This window comes from Danio rerio, chromosome 6, assembly GCF_049306965.1.
Source record: "Danio rerio strain Tuebingen ecotype United States chromosome 6, GRCz12tu, whole genome shotgun sequence".
NCBI lineage: Eukaryota > Metazoa > Chordata > Actinopteri > Cypriniformes > Danionidae > Danio > Danio rerio.
The window spans coordinates 1,587,501-1,607,500 of NC_133181.1; the positions used below are offsets into that span (position 1 = coordinate 1,587,501).

The 20,000-nt window shown below is 37.9% G+C and overlaps 1 protein-coding gene and 1 long non-coding RNA gene across 7 annotated transcripts in view; both read left to right on the top strand.

Annotated features, from left to right (window-relative positions):
- The window catches only part of LOC141386154 (uncharacterized), a 263,034-nt gene that overhangs the window by 94,247 nt on the left and 148,787 nt on the right, over window positions 1-20,000 (top strand). The window lies entirely within an intron of this gene.
- LOC141386153 (uncharacterized) overlaps window positions 16,923-20,000 on the top strand; it is a 3,785-nt gene continuing 707 nt past the window's right edge. Inside the window, exons 1-2 of the mRNA XM_073953485.1 lie at window positions 16,923-18,182; window positions 18,264-20,000. The exon at window positions 18,264-20,000 is cut by the window's right edge and continues 707 nt beyond it. Of these exons, the coding sequence (XP_073809586.1) occupies window positions 17,735-18,182; window positions 18,264-20,000 (2,185 nt within the window). The 5' untranslated portion in view covers window positions 16,923-17,734. The remainder of the gene's footprint in view (window positions 18,183-18,263) is intronic.

Here is a 20,000-nt window from a genome sequence, read left to right on the forward strand (position 1 = left end):
TATTATTATTAAAATATGGCCAATAAAAGTATATATACACTCTGATGCATAGGAAAAAAGCAAATAAATAAATATGTTTATAGATGTATCACAATTTTTTTTTTTGATATTTGAAATCACTTCTACATCTTTGACCCAAAAGCAATCACAACTGTATATGTATATGTATTTAAATATAAAACAAATAAAATAACAATGCAATTAAACATTAGATCGTACACTGATAAAACGTTAAAATAAAATAATATTTTGTATAAAAGCATGTGCCAAATTTAATTTAAGCAAACAAAAATAAATAAATAAATATATATATATATATATATATATATATATATATATATATATATATATATATATATATATATATATATATATATATATATATATATATATATATAAAAGCTTCACATGTCCATTTGAGTTATTAAATGCAGTTTATTTTTTTATTTTATTATTTTTTATTATTTCTTTTTAAAGAAAAGTGCCAAAATGATGTTTTCTGATGCATGTAAACACGGTCAGGAGCTGAATTAATGGAGAAATCTCTGCACAGAAGTGATTATCACTCACATTTTCCCATTGACTTCCATTAAAAATGTGTTGCTGTGCTGGAGATTTTAACCAAGTTTCTTCACACAGATTAAAAAATAGGCTCAATGGTTAGCACTGCGGCCTAACAGCAAGAAAGTTGCTGGTTCGAGTATCAGCTGGGTCAGTTTGCATTTCTGTGTGGAGTTTGCATGTTCTCCCCATGTTTGTGTGGGTTTCCTCCGGTTGCTCCGGTTTCCCCCACAGTCCAAACACATGCGCTATAGGGGAATTGATGAACTAAATTGGCCGTAGTGTATAAGTGTGTGTATGTAAATGAGTGTGTATGGGTGTTTTCCGGTACTAGGTTGCAGCTGGAAGGGCATCCACTGTGTAAAATATATGCTGGAATAGTTGGTGGTTCATTCCGCTGTGGTGACCCCTGATGAATAAAGGGACTAAGCTGGATGAATGAATGAATTTAAGCATTAATACACTCAATCGTAGGTTTATTTGGAAGAGCTGGTGCTGATTCTCCTGGCGGGTCACTGGATGTGAGCTCGGGGATGTGATCTCTGCTATAGAGGTGCGTTCAGTCAGGAATGAGCTGATGTTTTGACACTGCGCCTTCAGTTTTAGTAAACGCGCGCAGACGAGCTGCATGTGCTAATTTAAAATCTGTGACATTAATGTGAAAGTCTCTGAAACATTAGAGATGGAGGATTCATGGCTGCGAGCACTCATCTTTAAATTACATGTGGACTTAGATTACAGGAGCGCACACACACACACACACACACACACACACACACACCTCGAACACCGTAAAACCGCAAGCACATTTACAGGAGAAATGTATGTTGCAGACATCAAACCTGGAGACTCAGAGTGTTAATTACATATACTCTGTGTGTGTGTGTGTGTGTGTGTGTGTGTGTGTGTGTGTGTGTGTGTGTGTGTGTGTGTGTGTGTGTGTGTGTGTGTGTGTGTGTGTGTGTGTGTGAGTGAACAAAAATGTGTTTTAGCATCTACGGCTATGTTTTTCAGTGTGTAGAGTTGTGCATTTATTGTTTAGTTTGTATGTGTGTGTTGTCTTTTTGTGTGTGTAGAGTTGTCCATTTAATATATTTTGTGTTAAGTATAGTGTGTAAGTTGTGTAGAGACACAAAAAGCTCAACTAATACACAACTGCATATCTGTTTTGTGTTTAGTTTGTATATGTACACTGTGTGTTGTCTTTTGTGTGTGCAGAGTTGTGTTTATTGTGTTAGGCATAGTGTGTAAAGTTGTGTAGAGACACAAACAAGCACAACAAACACACAAACACATATTGAATTTGTGTTTAGTGTGTAGAGTTGTGCATTTATTTTTTAGTTTGTATTATATATGTACTGTGTGCGTGTGTGTGTGTGTGTGTGTGTGTGTGTGCGCGCAGAGTTGTTTATTGTGTTAAGCATAGTGTTTAAAGTTGCTTTGACACAAACAAGCTCAAAAATACACAACTGCATATTGATTTTGTTTTTCAGTGTGTAGAGTTGTGCATTTATTGTTTAGTTTGTATGTGTGTGTTGTCTTTTTGTGTGTGTAGAGTTGTCCATTTATTATATAGTGTGTTAAGTATTTTGTGTAAGTTGTGTAGAGACACAAGAAGCTCAATGAATACACAACTGCATATCTGTTTGTGTTTAGTTTGTATATGTACACTGTGTGTTGTCTTTTGTGTGTACAGATATGTGTTTATTGTGTTAGGCAGAGTGTGTAAAGTTGTGTAGAGACACAAACAAGCACAACAAACACACAAACACATATTGTATACTGTGTGTGTGTGTGTGTGTGTTTGTGTGTGTGTGTGTTTGTGTGTGTGTGTGTGTGTGTGTGTGTGTGCAGTTGTGTTTATTGTGTTAAGCATAGTGTGTAAGTTGTGTAGAGACACAGACAAGCACAAAAAATACACAACTGCATATTGATTTTGTGTTTAGTGTGTAGAGTTGTGCATTTATTATTTAGTTAGTGTGTGTGTGTGTGTGTGTGTGTGTGTGTGTGTGTGTGTGTGTGTGTGTGTGTGTGTGTGTGTTTGTGTGTGTGTGTGTGTGTTGTCTTTTGTGTGCGCAGTTGTTTATTGTGTTAAGCATAGTGTTTAAAGTTGCTTCGACACAAACAAGCTCAACAAATACACAACTGCATATTGATTTTGTGTAGAGTTGTGCATTTAATGTTTAGTTTGTTTGTGTGTGTTGTCTTTTTGTGTGTAGAGTTGTGTTTACTGTGTTAAGCATAGTGTGTTAAGTTGTGTAGACACAAACAAGCACAACAATACACAAACACATTGATTTTGTGTCTAGAGTTGTGCGTTGATTGTTTAATTTCTATATGCACACTATATGTGTGTTGTCTTTTTGTGTGTGCAGTTGTATTTTTTGTGTTAAGCATAGTGTGTAAAGCTGCTTAGACATGAACAAGCACAACAAATACACAACTGCATATTGATTTCGTTTGGGGTTGTAGAGTTGTGTATTATTGTTTAGTTTATATGTGTGTGTGTGTGTTGTTTTTTGTGTGTGCAGTTGTGTTTATTGTGTTAAGCATAGTGTTTAAAGTTGCTTTGACACAAACAAGCACAACAAATACACAACTGCATATCGATTTTGTGTTTAGTGTGTAGAGTTGTAGAGTTTAGTTTGTATTGTAAATGTACTGTGTGTGTGTGTGTGTGTGTGTGTGTGTGTGTGTGTGTGTGTGTGTGTGTGTGTGTGTGTGTGCAGTTGTGTTTATTGTGTTAGTCTTAGTGTGTAAGTTGTATAGACACAAACACAAACACGACAAATACACAACCACATATTGATTTTGTGTTCAGTGTAGAGTTGTGCATGTTTTGTTTAGTTTGTATCTGTGTGTGTAGTTATTTTGTGTGTGCAGTTGTGTTTATTGTTATAAGCATAGTGTGTAAAGTTTCTGCCTCATGAACAAGCAGAACAAACACACAACCACACATTGGTTTTGTGTGTAGAGTTGTGCATTGATTGTTTAGTTTGTATATGTACACTGTGTGTTGTCTTTTTGTGTGTACAGATATGTGTTTATTGTGTTAGGCAGAGTGTGTAAAGTTGTGTAGAGACAAAAACAAGCACAACAAACACACAACTGCATATTGGTTTTGTTTTCAAAAATAAACCGAGTTTATTGTTTAGTTTGTATATGTACAGTTTGTGTGTTGTCTTTTGTGTGTAGAGTTGTGTTTATTGTGTTAGGCCTAGTGTGTAATATTTAGTGTGCTCATTGTGTAAATTTCGTTCACTTTTTGTCGTGTCAGTCGGTTCACAGATGCTCTCCTTCCTCTCTGCGCTGATAGACTTATAAATGACTGTGCGTGTGTGTGTGCGTGTGTGTGTGTGTGTGTGTGTGTTTGCCGTGTGTGATGAAATAAAATTTAATAAGTGAATAAAAATGTAAATAAAGGCTGGAGGAGAATGGCTTGTCCATGAAATAATTCTCTCCTCCCCCTTGAGCTAATAGTCTGAAAGCTGGAGCCGCCGCTTGATTTGGTGTGTGACCTTTGAGAACATTCTCCTCCTTGATTAAAGACGTATTAAATTTGTTTAAATAAAGCTCGTTGTAATGACACATCATTTGTAAGGAGCTATTAGCGGCTGGAAACGCGGCCCGCCGAATTTGCATGAAAATGTGAATCCGTACAGCACTAAACCTCCCTGATAAAGCCGTCGGATCCTGACAGCGGCACCTTCCCACAATCCTCTTCAGAAGTGACAAGTGCATAAGAACAGGTGAGCGTTGGGGAGGAGCCGTCAGTCACTGTTAAACCGGCTCTCAGCAGGGGCCGGACGGCTGCAAGACGCTTTAACAAATAAAGGTTTGCGCTCAGTTTGACCTAAGAGCTTTTCTGTTAGACACTGAATGATTCACGGTGTCATCAAACGAGGCCTTTGTTTATTATGAATACACGCCCTCTAGTGGCGGAAATAACATACTTTAACTCTTTAACCTTAGTCCAAAACCACCAAGATATTGAACTCATTTTTCATGCATTCATGCATCATTCGTGAACACATTACATTAATATATGCACCTTTGCATTATGTGCATGTATTTGTAAACGTAACGTTCTGTAGTGCATTTAGTTATAAGTTAAGGTCATTTGGTGGATTCAGCTGTCATACAGTAGACTTCCTTCATCTTTTCTAATCAGTCTAAACAGTCTCTCAGCCATGACATGTGATGATTTTGTGTAGATACTGCACCTTTTACCATTTAAGTCCAAAACTAGCTAAAGAAACTAAAATACTGATGAATACACATGAATAATGATGAAAACACACTCTAATTGCAATAATGACATTCATGTGCCTTTAATTCGTTAACTTAAGTCTAAAACCACCTTAAGTGAGAGTGAAAACTTTCATTTAAATAGAAAATGCATATAATTTTGTGTTTCCAGCACTTATTTCTCATGCATTCAGGCATCATTTGTAAGAATACATTACATTAATATATGCACTTTTGCGATGTGTGCATGTAAGTAACATTCTGTCATGCATTTAGTTATATGCACATGAAGTGACACGCAGATAAGAACAGGTGAGCTCCGTGAAGGAGCCGTCAGTCACTGTTAAACCGGCTCTCAGCAGGGGCCGACGGCTGAAAATAGAGGTTTGCGCTCCGTTTGACCCAAGTGCTTTTCTGTTAGACACGCGTGCGATTTGTTTGCTTATGCGCTGCGAAGGGGAACGCCAGTCGTCTGATGAGCAGGGAAAAAACAAAGAGAAAAACATGCATTCAGAGAGAGCGGTGTGTGTGTGTGTGTGGTGCTGAATTGCAGTTTGCTCAGCGGAGCATGCTGGATCTGTGTTTCTGACAGTCAAGAGGGCCGTACGAGCTGTTTACAGCGTTAGATCAGGCAGCGGGGCCAGTTACACACAGAAAGCCGATCCTCTGCGCTCTTAAATTGGGTTGCACATCGAGAGCTGCCTCCAGGTCACATCAAATAAACAGCGACGCAGAACTGCGCTTCAGAATCCCGGCTGAGCGGTGCATTTCGTCTCACAAAGGATGAGACGCAGCGGCTCCCATCAGAACTTACACTAACAAGACACAAACATCACCATCACAAACAAAAGTTTACTCCGTTTGCCTGAGTTTCTGGACGCTTTAGCAAAGGCTGAAAATGCAGAGAGAGTTACAGTAGAGCGCTTTATACAGCTGACAAGCTCAAACTTTTAGTTGGACTTTTCTTTTCCTTCTTGTCACTTACTGTCTGTCTGAGGTCACGCAGAATGAAGCGTACAGTTGGGGTTCAGAGAAGCCGGATGCACTGTTTAAATGACTGCAATTATACTGCATGTTTTAAATCAACATCCAAGAATCTACTAGCAGGGTGTCAATCCTGAAGTAAGGCGAATTTGTTAGCAAAAAATGTATAATAATAATCCCAAATGCAGATCATATCAACTTTTTAGAGTGGCTGACTGTGGTATTGGTAGCCTAGCAACCAGTAGTAAACAGTAGGGACGTCCAGATTCAATCACATGATCAGAAATCGGGTCAGGTGGTTTTACTTTTATCAGAATCAGATGTTTCCTCCCGATCACTTGTTGAATATGTACAGGGCATCCGGAAAATGTTGATAGCGCTTCACTTTTTCTACATTTGTTTCTATAAAATCACATGTACACCAGTATTCATGAAGCTCTAAATTAAGCTCAGGTTCATTCTGTCTCCTCTGATCATTCTTGAGATGTTTCAGCAGCTTCATTGGAGTTCACCTGTGCTCAATTCAGCTGATTGGACATGATCTGTAAAGGCTACACCTGTCTATATAAGGGCCCAGGGTTGACAGTGCATGACAAAGCACAAACCAAGCATGAAGACAAAGGAATCGTCTGTAGATCTCCGAGACAGGATTGTCTCCAGGCACAAGGCTGGGGAAGCTTACAGAAACATTTCTGCTGCTCTGAATGTTCCAATGAGCACAGCGGCCTCCATCATCTGTAAGTGGAAGATGTTTAACCACCAGGACTCTTCCTAGAGCTGGCCGGACATCTAAGCTGAGTGATCAGGGGAGAAGGGCCTCAGTCAGGGAGGTGATCAATAACCCGATGGTCACTCTGTCTGAGCTCCAGCGTTCTTCTGTGGAGAGAGGAGAAGCTTACAGAAGGACAACCATCTGTGCAGCAATCCACCAATCAGGTCTGTATGGTAGAGCGGCCAGACGGAAGACACTCCCTGCCTGGAGTTTACCAAAAGTAGGACTCTCAGAGCATCAGATACTAAACTCTCTGCTCTGATCAGACTCAAACTGAACTGTTTGGAGTGAACGCCAGGCGTTACGTTTGGAGAAAAGCAGGTGGCGCTCATCAGCAGGCTAACAGCATCCCTACAGTGAAGCATGGTGGTGTTGGCATCATGCTGTGGGGATGTGTTTCAGCAGCAGGAGCTGGAAGACTAGTCAGGATAGAGGGAAAGATGAATGCAGCGATGTACAGAGACATCCTGAATGAAGACCTGCACAAGAGTGCTCTCCACCTCAGACTGGGGCGACGCTTCATCTTCCAGCAGGACAATGACCCAAAGCACACCACCAACATATCAATGGAGCGGCACAACAACAACTCGGTGAATGTCCTTGAGTGGCCCAGCCAGAGCCCAGACATAAATCCTATTGAACATCTCTGGAGAGATCTGAAAATGGCTGGGCACCGTTGCTTCCCATTAAACCTGATAGAGCTTGAGTAGGACTGCAAAGAGGAATGGGCACAACTTCTCAAAAACAGGTGCGCCAAGCTTGTGGCATCAAATTTAAGAAGACTAGAGGCTGTAATCGCTGCCAAAGGTGCATCAACAGAGTATTGAGCAAAGGCTGTGAATACTGATGTACAAGTGATTTTACAGAGACGTGTGTACATGGATTTGTGTAATTGTCTGTATGAGTCTATATGAGTTTGTGCGCTTGTGTGTGAGATTTTGTGTGTGTGTGAGTGCATGCATATACGTCTGTTTGTAATTGTGTGTTTATGTGTGTGTGTGTGTGTCTCCATGTGTGTGTGAGACAGTGTGTGTGTGTGTGTGTGAGTCCATGCATATACATGCGTGTTTGTAATTTTGTGTTTATGTGTGAATGTGTGAGTGTGTGTGTAAATACGTGTGGTGTGTCTCCATGTGTGTGTGAGAGTGTGTTTGTCTGTGTGTGAAAAAAGTTGTGTGTGTACATCCATTTGTGTCTTGTTGTGTAAATATGTGAGTGTGTGTGTGCTTTTGTGTGAGTGCATGCATATACATGTATGTTTGTAAGTGTGTGTTTATATGTGTGTGTGGGAGAGTATGTATGTGTGTGTGAGTGTGTCCGTCCATGCGTGTCTGGCTGTGTTTATGTGTGCGTGTGCATTCGTGTCCATGTTGATGCATGTGTGAAAGACTGTGTGTGTGTGAGAGAGTGTGTGTGCATATCTGGTTTGTGTGTTCGTTCATATTTGTGTGAGACAGTGTGTGTGTTAATGTTTGTCTGATTGTGTGTATGTGTGTGTCTGTCATGTGAGTGTGGTTATATGTGTGTGAATGCATGCGTATGTGTGCGTGTTTGTACATGTGAGAGAGTGTGTGTGCGTGTGTGGTCAGCTCGCAGCAGATAAGAGCGCAGTGTGCCGCGGGGCTGATGTTCTCTGTGGCCGCGGTGGTTGTGGGCAGTAGGTGATGTAATCATACCTGGCATGATCGGCCTGCTCTGTCAGTTGATGTGTGTGTGTGTGTGTGTGTGTGTTTCAGTGTTTTGCAATGGCCGTTAGTAATTTAATGTACGCCTCAGGAAGACTTGAGTGAACCAGCAGCCTTCTGACTCACTACACAGGAAGCACCTTTAAAAACCCCTGGGGTGTGTGTGTGCGTGTGTAGGTGTGTGTATGGGGGTGGTGTGTATCTGAAGTGTTTTTCCCCTGGTGAAACACCTTGAAAACCCTCCGGTCTGTGTGAATATTTCTAAAGCCGGTTTATTTTAAACACATTGAATTTGCCGAGTGCTGTCAGGATCATGACTTTACTACAGCTTTGATGATAGCAGAACTAAACCTGTGTGTGCGAGTGTGTGTGTGTGTGTGTGTTATACACTCTGAGATATCATAGTTCATAAGGAAACTTCAGTGTTTGAGTACTACATGACGATAAGATGTTCATCAATAACAATGATCAATACTTATGCACTATTCATTCATTCATTTGCATTTCGGCTTAGTCCCTTTATTAATCAGGGGTCACCACAGCGGAATGAACCACCAACTTACCCAGCATATGTTTTATACAGCGGTTATATCTGGCTGAGATGTAAGTGAGAGAATATGGTCATTTTACAAAGTAACAGATCATTCAGACCCAGATAATAAATAAAATAGAAATCATTAGTGATTTCTTGTGCGGCCTGCAATTGATCGGTGGCCCGGTGGTTGAGGACCACTGAACTGAAATCTCTGATTTTGGCTTTGTGAAGTTGCTTGTTCATTGTGCTCAGGCCCGTTTCCCGGATCGTTTGAGGAGTGTGAGTGCTCTGAATCGGGCATGGTTCACTTGGCCGGCCCTGGCTCGGTTGGAAGAGGTGTGCCTGAGCGCGGTTCACTTGGGCTTTGGTGCGGTACCCTTGTGTGTGAGTGCAAAACGAGCCTGAGCCCGAAACTGAAAGCAAGACGTGACTGTTTCATATGGGTTAATTAATTATTCTTTCTGTTCAATGAGCACAAACTATTAAAGATGATCAAAGACGCAAACCCCTCACTGCACGACAGCTGCACCTTCAGCAAACCTCCTAACTCCTGCAGCACGAGGCCTTTATGATTGTTTATGAGCGTCAAAAGTGGCTGATGTGTTTGGCGAAATATTTGGTGAGGAGTTTGCATCTTTAATAATCTACAGCAGTTTGCATTCACTGAACAGTAAGAATGATTAATAAATCCATATGAAACAGCCCCTTAAAAGTCACGTCTCGCTTTCAGTTTTGGGCTTTGGTGCGTTTTGCACTCACACACAAACCGTGCCAAAGCCCAAGTGAACCGCGCTCAGGCACACCTCTTCCAACTGGGCCGCACTCACACTTCTCAAACAGTCCGGGAAACGGGCCTGGGCACAGTTTGGAGAGCATAGTGTGAGAACGCCCTTATTGTACTTAAGGCTGCTGTCTTGTGGGCTGTTGTATTTGAGTTTGAGGATGGGTAGATGGTATTGGTAGATGATAGTGTTCATGTGTCCTCTGAGTACAGGTTTCAGGAAATGTATGACTGATTTTTATTATACAATATTTATTCTGCTGATTTTGAATCTTGCACCTGACAATTATCCTTATTTGAAAAAAAAAAAACTCAAACTAATACTGAAACTAATAACTAAACTAAAACTGAATAATGTCAAAATATAGAAACTCAAAAAAACTAGTAAATCTGCCTCTAAAACTAATTAAACTGACTGAATTTGAAAACAAAAAGTCAAAACGAAATAGACACTAAGGGCTCTATTTTGACGGTCATGCGCAGAGCGCAAACCGCAGAGCGCAAACCGCAGAGTGCAAACGCTTTCAGGGCGTGTCAGAACGCATATTTGCTAATTTAAGGACGGGAAAATCCGCTTTGCGCCGTGGTGCATGGTCTTAAAGGGTTGAGCTTATTTTCTGAATGAGTTATAGGTGTGTTTTGAGAATAAACCAACCAGAGTCTCATCTCCCATTCCCTTTAAGAGCCAGCTGCGTCGCGCCAAGAGCGCACATGGCGTAAAGTAAGTTCACTTTCGCTTTTGCTCTCGTGGATAGGGAAACCTTCCTGCACAAACATCAATTAGCCTATAAATAATTAATTTTGTTTGTTAAGCGCAAAGATTTGTTTCAAAACTATTTCTAAATTCAGTTCTAATTTCCAGCAAATGAATAAATGAACAATAATAACAAAGTGTGCTCAAAATATTGATTATTTAGTGGTTATAGTGATTATTTCCAAATACACCTGCAGTGCCCCATATGGTCTTAAACCTGACAGGTGGACAAATCTAAGCTTGTTTTTAATAAAACAAATATAAATATTGATATAATAAATAATACTGCTAATAATAATAACATACAAAAGCAAATTGAATGAACTGAAAAAGCCTCCCAAGATGAAGAAAGTATGACGGCAGGGGTTTTTAAATTCATGTAGACTAGAAATTAATATGTTTTTTAATATTTTAATCATTTATATTTATATCCTATATGTATCTTTAATATATATATATAATAAGGATTATATATATATATATATATATATATATATATATATATATATATATATATATATATATATATATATATATATATATAAATTATATATATATATATAATCCATAAGATATTATATCTTTTTCTATGTAAAGATATTTGCGTATTGCTCTACATCTTGTGTGTAGTGTGTAAGCCAGGCGTACTTTGCACCAGACAATAGACCGAATTTGTTCTGGTCTAAAGATCAGACTATTTACAGTTTCTCAAAATAGCAACGCGCCAAAACACGCCTGCTTTTTTAGACCAGAACGGCTATGGGCGCACATTTGAGCGCAAATGCATTTGCTATTTAAACAGTGTGGCGCAACACCTCAAAATGACCCTTGCGCCGAACTGAAAGTAGGAAAAGACTATTGCGCCGCGCCTCGCGCCACATTGCACCGGGTGTATGATAGGGCCCTAAAACTAATGAAAAATCCAAAACTAGTATAATATTATAATAATTATAATTATTCAGCCGATCTCGGACCGATTGTTTTGGCGCAACTGCAGGTTACACATATGCCCAAGCGAACTGAACTAAGAGGAGAATGAACAAACGTCTAGGTGTGAAAGCACCTTCAAGCTGTGTACTTGAGGAAAGACCTTCCTTTTATTGTGTGTGATCAGATCCACCAAACCCATGAGCTCATGAGAAGCCGGAGCCACAGAAAACGAGATCAGCAGCGGACCCAGCACCGAGCCCTGTGGGGCACCTAGGAGACTCGGGGTTAATGAGATTCAGCTGCCCTTCCTCAGCACCTGCAGTCTGACATCTTCAAATCCTGAAATGAAGTCCAGGATCCAGAGGCAGACGGGGGTGTTTAGACGCATTTCCCCTCTCCCGTCCACACGCCTGGAGCGAACGATGCTGTTTAATACAAAGCTGCGATCAATCAATAACATCCTCGCATAATTCCTGCACTCCAAAAGCTGGTATGCGCTGCGAGATTTTTAAAGTCTTCCGTTGTTTGCAAATTGAGGCTCTGTATACACAGTAAATGCAGTTTGAGGGCGGCGAGGGTTAAAGGTACCAACCTGACGCTTCCTGCCCGTGTGTTTGGATTCCTGTCGATTGTATCAGCAGTTTATGTTAGGCTAAAAGAGAAGGAAGTCAGGCGTTTGCTCAGAGTAAACCTTACCATCGCACAGCTGTTTAAAGTTTACCTGCTGTGAATAAACTCAGTTTAACACACACACACACACGCACACTTGTACAGCTATGTTTATGGGGACTTATAGATATAATGATGTTTCTACTGTAGACTGTATGTTCTCTCCTTTACCCTGACCCTCACAGGAAACACTCTGCATTTTTACATGATCAAAATACTTCATTCTGTCTGATTTAAGAGCCCTTTTCAACATGGGCACAAATAAATGTCATTTGGGCCCACAACATTAGAAATAAAAGTATCATAGTCTAATTAGACGCTGCTCATTGTTCATAAATGTATTTATTTTTAACGTTTTTGCTTCTAAAACTCAGTGAGCTCAACAGAAAACTAATATATGTGTAATAATAGTATTTATTAATGTACTTTTTAGACTCCAACATTTATTAAACTGAAAACAGAACATTTAAAATAAGTGATAGCATACTGTATACAAATAAAAAACTAAAATATGAATGAATAATAAATAATGCATCAATTCATAAACATAATACATGCATTTATACATACATTTTATTTCACCAATGTATATTCATTGATTATTATTATTTCTTGTGGCTTGGTCCCTTTATTCATCAGGGGTCACCACAGAGGAACGAACTGCCAACTATTCCAGTATATGTTTTACACAGCGGATGCCCTTCGAGCCACAAACCAGTACTGGCACACACCCATACACATTACAGCCAATTTAGTTTATTTAATTCACCTATAGTGCATGTGTTTAATACTTTAAAATATTGTATTATATTATATTATATTATATTATTAATAATGAGTGTTATAATAATTAATTTGAAAAAAAAAATAGCTTGGAATGTGATACCAAACTTTCTCAGATTATTTAAAATTGGATGATTACATGATTACAGTTAACTAAATAAATGACAACTAGATTATTATTAGTATTAGTATTAACAGTATTGTTGTTAAGTACTAGTATTATTAGTATTAATTGTTATTATTGTTATTAATAAGAACTAGAATTATTAATAATAAGAATAATAATATTAATATTATTGTTGTCATTATTAAGTACTATTATTAAGTTCTATTATTAATAAGAACTATTATTATTAATTATAATTGTTATTATGCATTATTGTTATTATTGTTGTTATCATCATCATCATCATCATCAATAAGTACAATTATTATTATTATTATTATTATTATTATTATTATTAAACATTATTGTTATTATTATTATTAATATCAATAAAATTAAACATTATTAATAAAATTAAACATTATTATTAATATTATTATTTTTATTGTTGTTGTTAAGTACTATTGTTATTATTAATAAGAACTTATATTATCAACTATACTTATCATCAATAAGTAAAATTATTAATATTAGTTTATTCAGATCTCTTTTCACAGGTTTGCATTTATTATGAAAATCATGAAAAGAGCAGCCTGGATATTCTTACAACAATCACCTTTTGTGTTTGTTGCAGAGCAAAGACAAGAGTGAATTAATGTTGAAGTACTCTGAATGACACTCTAAATGTGTGTGCGTGCGTGTGTGCGTGCATGCGTGTGTGTGTGAGTGAGATGAGTGCAAGTGATAAGTGTTATCAGTGCAACAGTATGAAATGTTAATCTGTGTGAGGAACTTAACTGTGACCGGTGCAAGTGTTTTTCATTATCATAACAAAATTGTTTGGAAAGCGAGACTTTAAAACCCAAAACCCTCAGGCAGAGATAGAGAGATGCAATTAACACATTATATTATATTTTATTTTATTATTATATTATATTTTATTTTGTTATATTTTATTATATTATATTATTATATTATATTTTATTTTATTATACTTTATTGATATAAATAAATGAAATAAAGTGAGTCAAGTTGAGTTGAGTTGAATTATTAAGCATTTATAATAAAAATAATAATAATAATAATAATAAGTATAATTTATTATTATTATTGTTATTATTTATAATTATTTTGGGGGTTTTTCAACTTTTAGATTGGACAGTAGAGAGAATTGACAGGAAAGCATGGGGAGTAGAGAGAGGGGGAAGGATTGGCATAGGATGAACTTGGGGCGCAGTGAACACTGGAGTGCATGTGTCGACACACTAACAACTAGACCACTGACGCCGACATTGTTTATTATTATTAAACATCAATGTTATGATTAATATTGTTATTGTTGTTGTTATTATGATTAGTATTATTTTAAGTATGATTATTAGTAAGTATTATTATTATTATTATTAATACAAACTATTATTATTTTATAATTATTATTGTTGTTATTAAGAAATTGTTTTTTATTATCAAAACGAACTATAATTATTGTAATCATTATTATTATTATTATTATTATTATTATTATTATTATTATTATTAAGCATTGTTAAACGTTGTTGTTGTTGTTAAGAACTATTATTATTATTACTATTAGATATTATTATTATTATGAAAAAGATGAAAAACAACAACTGTTAATATTGTTATAATCAATTTAAAAATGTAATATTATCATTATTGTTGTTATTGTTATTAATAGTATTATTATGATCATCATCATCATTATCTGTATTTATTGATGCTTTCTCCAAATATTAGCACTGTAAACTCATTTCTCCTAAAACAATACCTGAAATACCCAGCTAATCCCAAGTGTGTCCTTCAAAAATATACACATGATAACATTAATCTGACAGAATCATGAGTGTTACAGTGAACTCCGGCATTCACACTCATTAATAGCATCACTTCTGCAGTGATTCATTCTTCTTTGACCTCAGATGGACGTCTCTAAACACTCTTAAACATGTCTCGCATGTGCCAGGCAGAACTTTATGAAACTTCGGCTCACATCATGTATTTGCTTTGGTCGCAATTCTTCAGTTCTGACACACACACAGACACACACACACACACATATATACTCCCTGACATCAGTAAAGGGTCTCTCCGGCCCTTGTCCGAGTGTGTGTGTGTGTGTGTGTGTGTGTGTGTGGAGTCAGAGGAGATTGTGGAACTTGGCAGGATTAGGTGATCCTGGGAAGAAACTTTCCATGGCTCTCTAAAGCCAGAGAATGTCATGGGAATTGTCTCTAAACACAAGCGCTGACCCCCCTCTTGACACACACAAACACACACACACACACACACACACACACTCATATCACCACGGCATGAACTTGCAGCATTAACATAAACAGAATGAGAACTGAGAACAACAGAACACAAAAGAGCCCCTGTGAGAGTGCAGTGTGTGTGTTTATGTGTGTGTGTGTGTGTGTGTAATTGTAGAGTACACTGCCATCTACAGGACACAACACATCCACCATCAACACAAGCACAGATCAGTAACAAACACAGTCAAATATATAAGTTTTACTTTAGGAACAATACTGTAGTATTAATAATATATAATAAACAATGTGTGACACTGGCAGGGTGCTGCTCTTAAAGGCACGGTACACCCAATTACTTTATTTACTCTCCATCATGTGCATGAGTTTCTCTCTTCTGCTAAACACAGAAGATATTTTGAGTAATGCTGGTTTCTGGCACCAACTGACTTCCGTAGTAGAAATACTATGGAGGTCAATTGGTGCCAGAAATCAGCATTCTTCAAAATATCTTCTTCTGTGCTCAGCAAAAGAATATATATTTATATATATATATATATATATATATATATATATATATATATATATATATATATATATATATATATATATATATATATATATATATATATATATATATGATGCTACCTGGCACCAATTGACTTTTAATAGTATGAATAAGAAATGTAATGGAAGTCAATTGGTGCCAGGTAGCATCATTTAAATAAAACCTTCCTGTGCTGAACACTGAAGAAGATATTTTGAAGAATGCTGATTTCTGGCACCAATTGACTTCCACAATTTTTTTATTCCTACTATGAAAAACAGTTGGTGCCAGAAATCAGCATTAGTCAAAACATCTTCGTCTGTGTTCGGAAGAAGAAAGAAACTCATCCACATAATGGAGAATAAAGGATGAAGTAGTTTTCTTTTTTGGGTGTAGGAATAAAAAATATGGTAGTCAATTGGTGCCAGGTAGCATCATTTTTTAGAATATCTTCCTTTGTGCAGAGGAAAGAAACTTAGGCAGATTTTAAAGGATAAGTAAATGAATATTTTCATTTTTGTGTGAGCTGTCCCTTTAAAAGAGACTGCGGTAAGAATGAGCAGCATTGCACTGCCCTTTTTTTTTTTTACCATGTCGGACTATGGTGATACTGTGAGTTTTGTACTATTTTATTTATTGAAGTTGTAAGCGTAATGGAGTTTGTTTTCATACTTAAAAATGTACCTTAAATTTAATTGTGGTATGCAATAAATGACCGAATAAATAAATAAGTAAATAAATATAAATAAATAAACATATAAATGCATTAAAAAATTTACATAAAATCAAATAAATAAAAAAAAATAAAAAAAATAAAAAATGTATAAATAAATACAAATGTATAAATAAAATATAAATCAAAAATAGATGAATAAATGAATGAATAAAAACACATAAATAAATAAATAAATAAATAAATAAATAAATAAATAAATAAATATATATATATATATATAAATTCATAAAAAAAATTATAAATAAAATAGAAATAAATACATAAATATAAATAAAAAATAAAAATGTATAAATAAATAAAAATGTATAAATAAAATATAAATAAATAATAAATAAATAAAAATAGATGAATAAATGAATGAATAAAAACACATAAATTAAAAAAAATACAAAATAAACAAACAAACAAACAAACAAACAAATAAATAAATAAATAAATAAATAAATAACATCTATTTTAATTATTTGATTGTCATTAAGATCTATGGTGCCTTCCTTCTTCTTTAGATTAAAAAGTATTCAAATCTATTTATTCATTCATTCATTTTCTTGTCGGCTTAGGAGAAGCACTTTATCAGCATCTAGACCAGCAGCCTGTAAGTACATTTAAGATTTGTTTCAGTTGTTGTGTATGGTTTGAGGACTTGTTTCCAGCTGTTTGTGTAAAGTTGTAGGACATTTAAACTTGCTTTCAGTTGTGTATAATACTAGAAGTTGTTTAGCCACTGTTTCCTTGGTTACTATAAGAGCTTGTGTAGCGAACGCAAACGCGGTTTCGCGTCGTCCGCCTCAGTTTCGGCCCTTGTTTTGACTCGGGAGGCGTGTCCAAACGCCAGGTAACCACTATATAGCGAGCACGCTAGCATTAGTCGGCAGGAGAAGCACTTTATCAGCATCTAGACCAGCAGCCTGTAAGTACATTTAAGATTTGTTTCAGTTGTTGTGTATGGTTTGAGGACTTGTTTCCAGCTGTTTGTGTAAAGTTGTAGGACATTTAAACTTGCTTTCAGTTGTGTATAATACTAGAAGTTGTTTAGCCACTGTTTCCTTGGTTACTATAAGAGCTTGTGTAGCGAACGCAAACGCGGTTTCGCGTCGTCCGCCTCAGTTTCGGCCCTTGTTTTGACTCGGGAGGCGTGTCCAGCTGAATTCAATCAGCTAGTGCTTTGGGGTTATATAAACAACTAGTTCACCGCGGCAGCGGTCGCGGCAGCCTCGTGTGAAGACCGCCTCGTGTGAAGACCGACGAGGGTAAAGACCATCGACTCTACCTGCGCGACTCCACCGAGCAAAGACACCGACAAAGCACTTGAGTACTTTACTGTATTGTTTTACTTTACACTTATTTTTTGTTGTCAGTGCACTTTTATTATGTGTTTTCTAATTCCTGTTGTTACTAACACTCGCAAAACACGGGAGGTGCGCTGCAGGCGTAATCCTCACAACCTTCGTTCAATACATGTATCTACTATTTCACAACTCTCTCTCTCCGTGGGCCTCTGGAATTGTCAATCAGCTGTTAACAAGGCTGATTTTATTACCTCCATAGCTACATATTCTGACTATAATCTCATGGCTCTAACTGAGACCTGGTTGAGGCCGGAGGACACTGCTACACATGCTACTCTTTCTGCTAATTTCTCTTTTTCCCACACTCCTCGTCAGACAGGGAGAGGGGGTGGGACTGGACTACTAATTTCCAAAGAATGGAAATTTACTCTGATACCGTCCCTGCCAACAATCAGCTCCTTTGAATTCCATGCAGTCACCATTATCCACCCCTTCTACATAAATGTGGTTGTCATCTACCGCCCACCAGGTAAATTAGGTCACTTCCTAGATGAACTGGATGTTCTTCTCTCATCTTTTTCTAATTTTGCCACTCCCTTATTGGTGCTAGGTGACTTCAACATTTACGTTGACAAACCGCAAGCTGCAGACTTTCAGACTTTGCTTGCCTCTTTTGACCTAAAAAGAGCACCTACTTCTGCTACCCACAAATCAGGTAATCAGCTAGACCTCATTTACACACGACACTGCTTCACTGATCAAACAATAGTAACTCCACTACAAATATCTGATCATTTCCTTCTGTCTCTCAACATCCACATTACTCCTGAGCCGCCACACACTCCTACACTGGTTACCTTTCGCAGAAACCTACGATCTCTCTCACCCAATAGACTATCCACCATTGTTTCAGACTCTCTTCCTCCATCTCGCAAACTCACTGCACTTGATTCGAACAGTGCCACTAATACACTCTGCTCCACACTAGCATCATGTCTAGACCGATTATGTCCTCTTGCATCCAGGCCAGCCCGTGCCAGTCCTCCTGCACCCTGGCTCTCGGATGCTCTCCGTGAGCATCGCTCAAAACTTCGGGCTGCGGAGAGAATTTGGCGGAAAACTAAAAATCCTGCACATCTCTTAACATACCAAACTCTTCTGTCCTCTTTCTCAGCTGAGGTTACTTCTGCAAAGCAGACGTATTACCGTCTGAAAATCAACAATGCCACTAATCCTCGCCTACTTTTTAAAACATTTTCCTCCCTCCTCTATCCTCCTCCTCCACCCGCATCCTCCACACTTACTACTGATGACTTTGCTACATTCTTCTGCACCAAAACTGCAAAAATCAGTGCTCAATTTGCTGCACCTATAACAAACACGCAAGATACAACACCAACACCACACACACTCACCTCTTTTTCTCAGCTCTCTGAGTCTGAGGTGTCCAAACTTGTGCTATCTAGCCATGCAACCACCTGTCCACTCGATCCCATTCCCTCTCATCTCTTGCAAGCCATCTCTCCTGCAGTCATACCAACACTGACTCACATAATTAACACATCTCTTGACTCTGGTTTATTCCCCACTACATTTAAGCAGGCTAGGGTAACCCCACTGCTAAAGAAACCCAACCTGGACCATACGCTACTTGAAAACTACAGACCAGTATCCCTGCTTCCATTCATGGCCAAGATTCTGGAGAAAGTAGTGTTCAATCAAGTCCTGGACTTTCTTACTCAAAACAATCTCATGGACAACAAGCAATCCGGCTTTAAGAAAGGCCACTCAACTGAGACTGCCCTGCTCTCGGTCGTGGAGGATCTCAGACTGGCTAAAGCAGACTCTAAATCATCAGTCCTCATTTTGCTGGACTTGTCAGCTGCTTTTGACACTGTCAACCACCAGATCCTGCTATCTACGCTTGAGTCACTGGGCGTTGCGGGCACTGTTATACAATGGTTCAGATCTTACCTCTCTGACAGGTCATTCAGGGTGTCTTGGAGGGGAGAGGTGTCCAACCTACAGCATCTAAACACTGGGGTACCTCAAGGCTCTGTTCTTGGGCCACTTCTCTTCTCCATCTACACATCATCTCTAGGACCAGTCATCCAGAGACATGGATTCTCCTACCACTGCTATGCTGATGATACCCAGCTATACCTCTCTTTTCATCCTGATGATCCCTCGGTTCCAGCTCGTATCTCAGCCTGCCTGTTGGATATTTCACACTGGATGAAAGATCATCATCTTCAGCTGAACCTCGCAAAAACGGAAATGCTTGTAGTTTCTGCCAACCCGACTCTACACCGTAACTTTTCAATCCAGATGGATGGGGCAACCATTA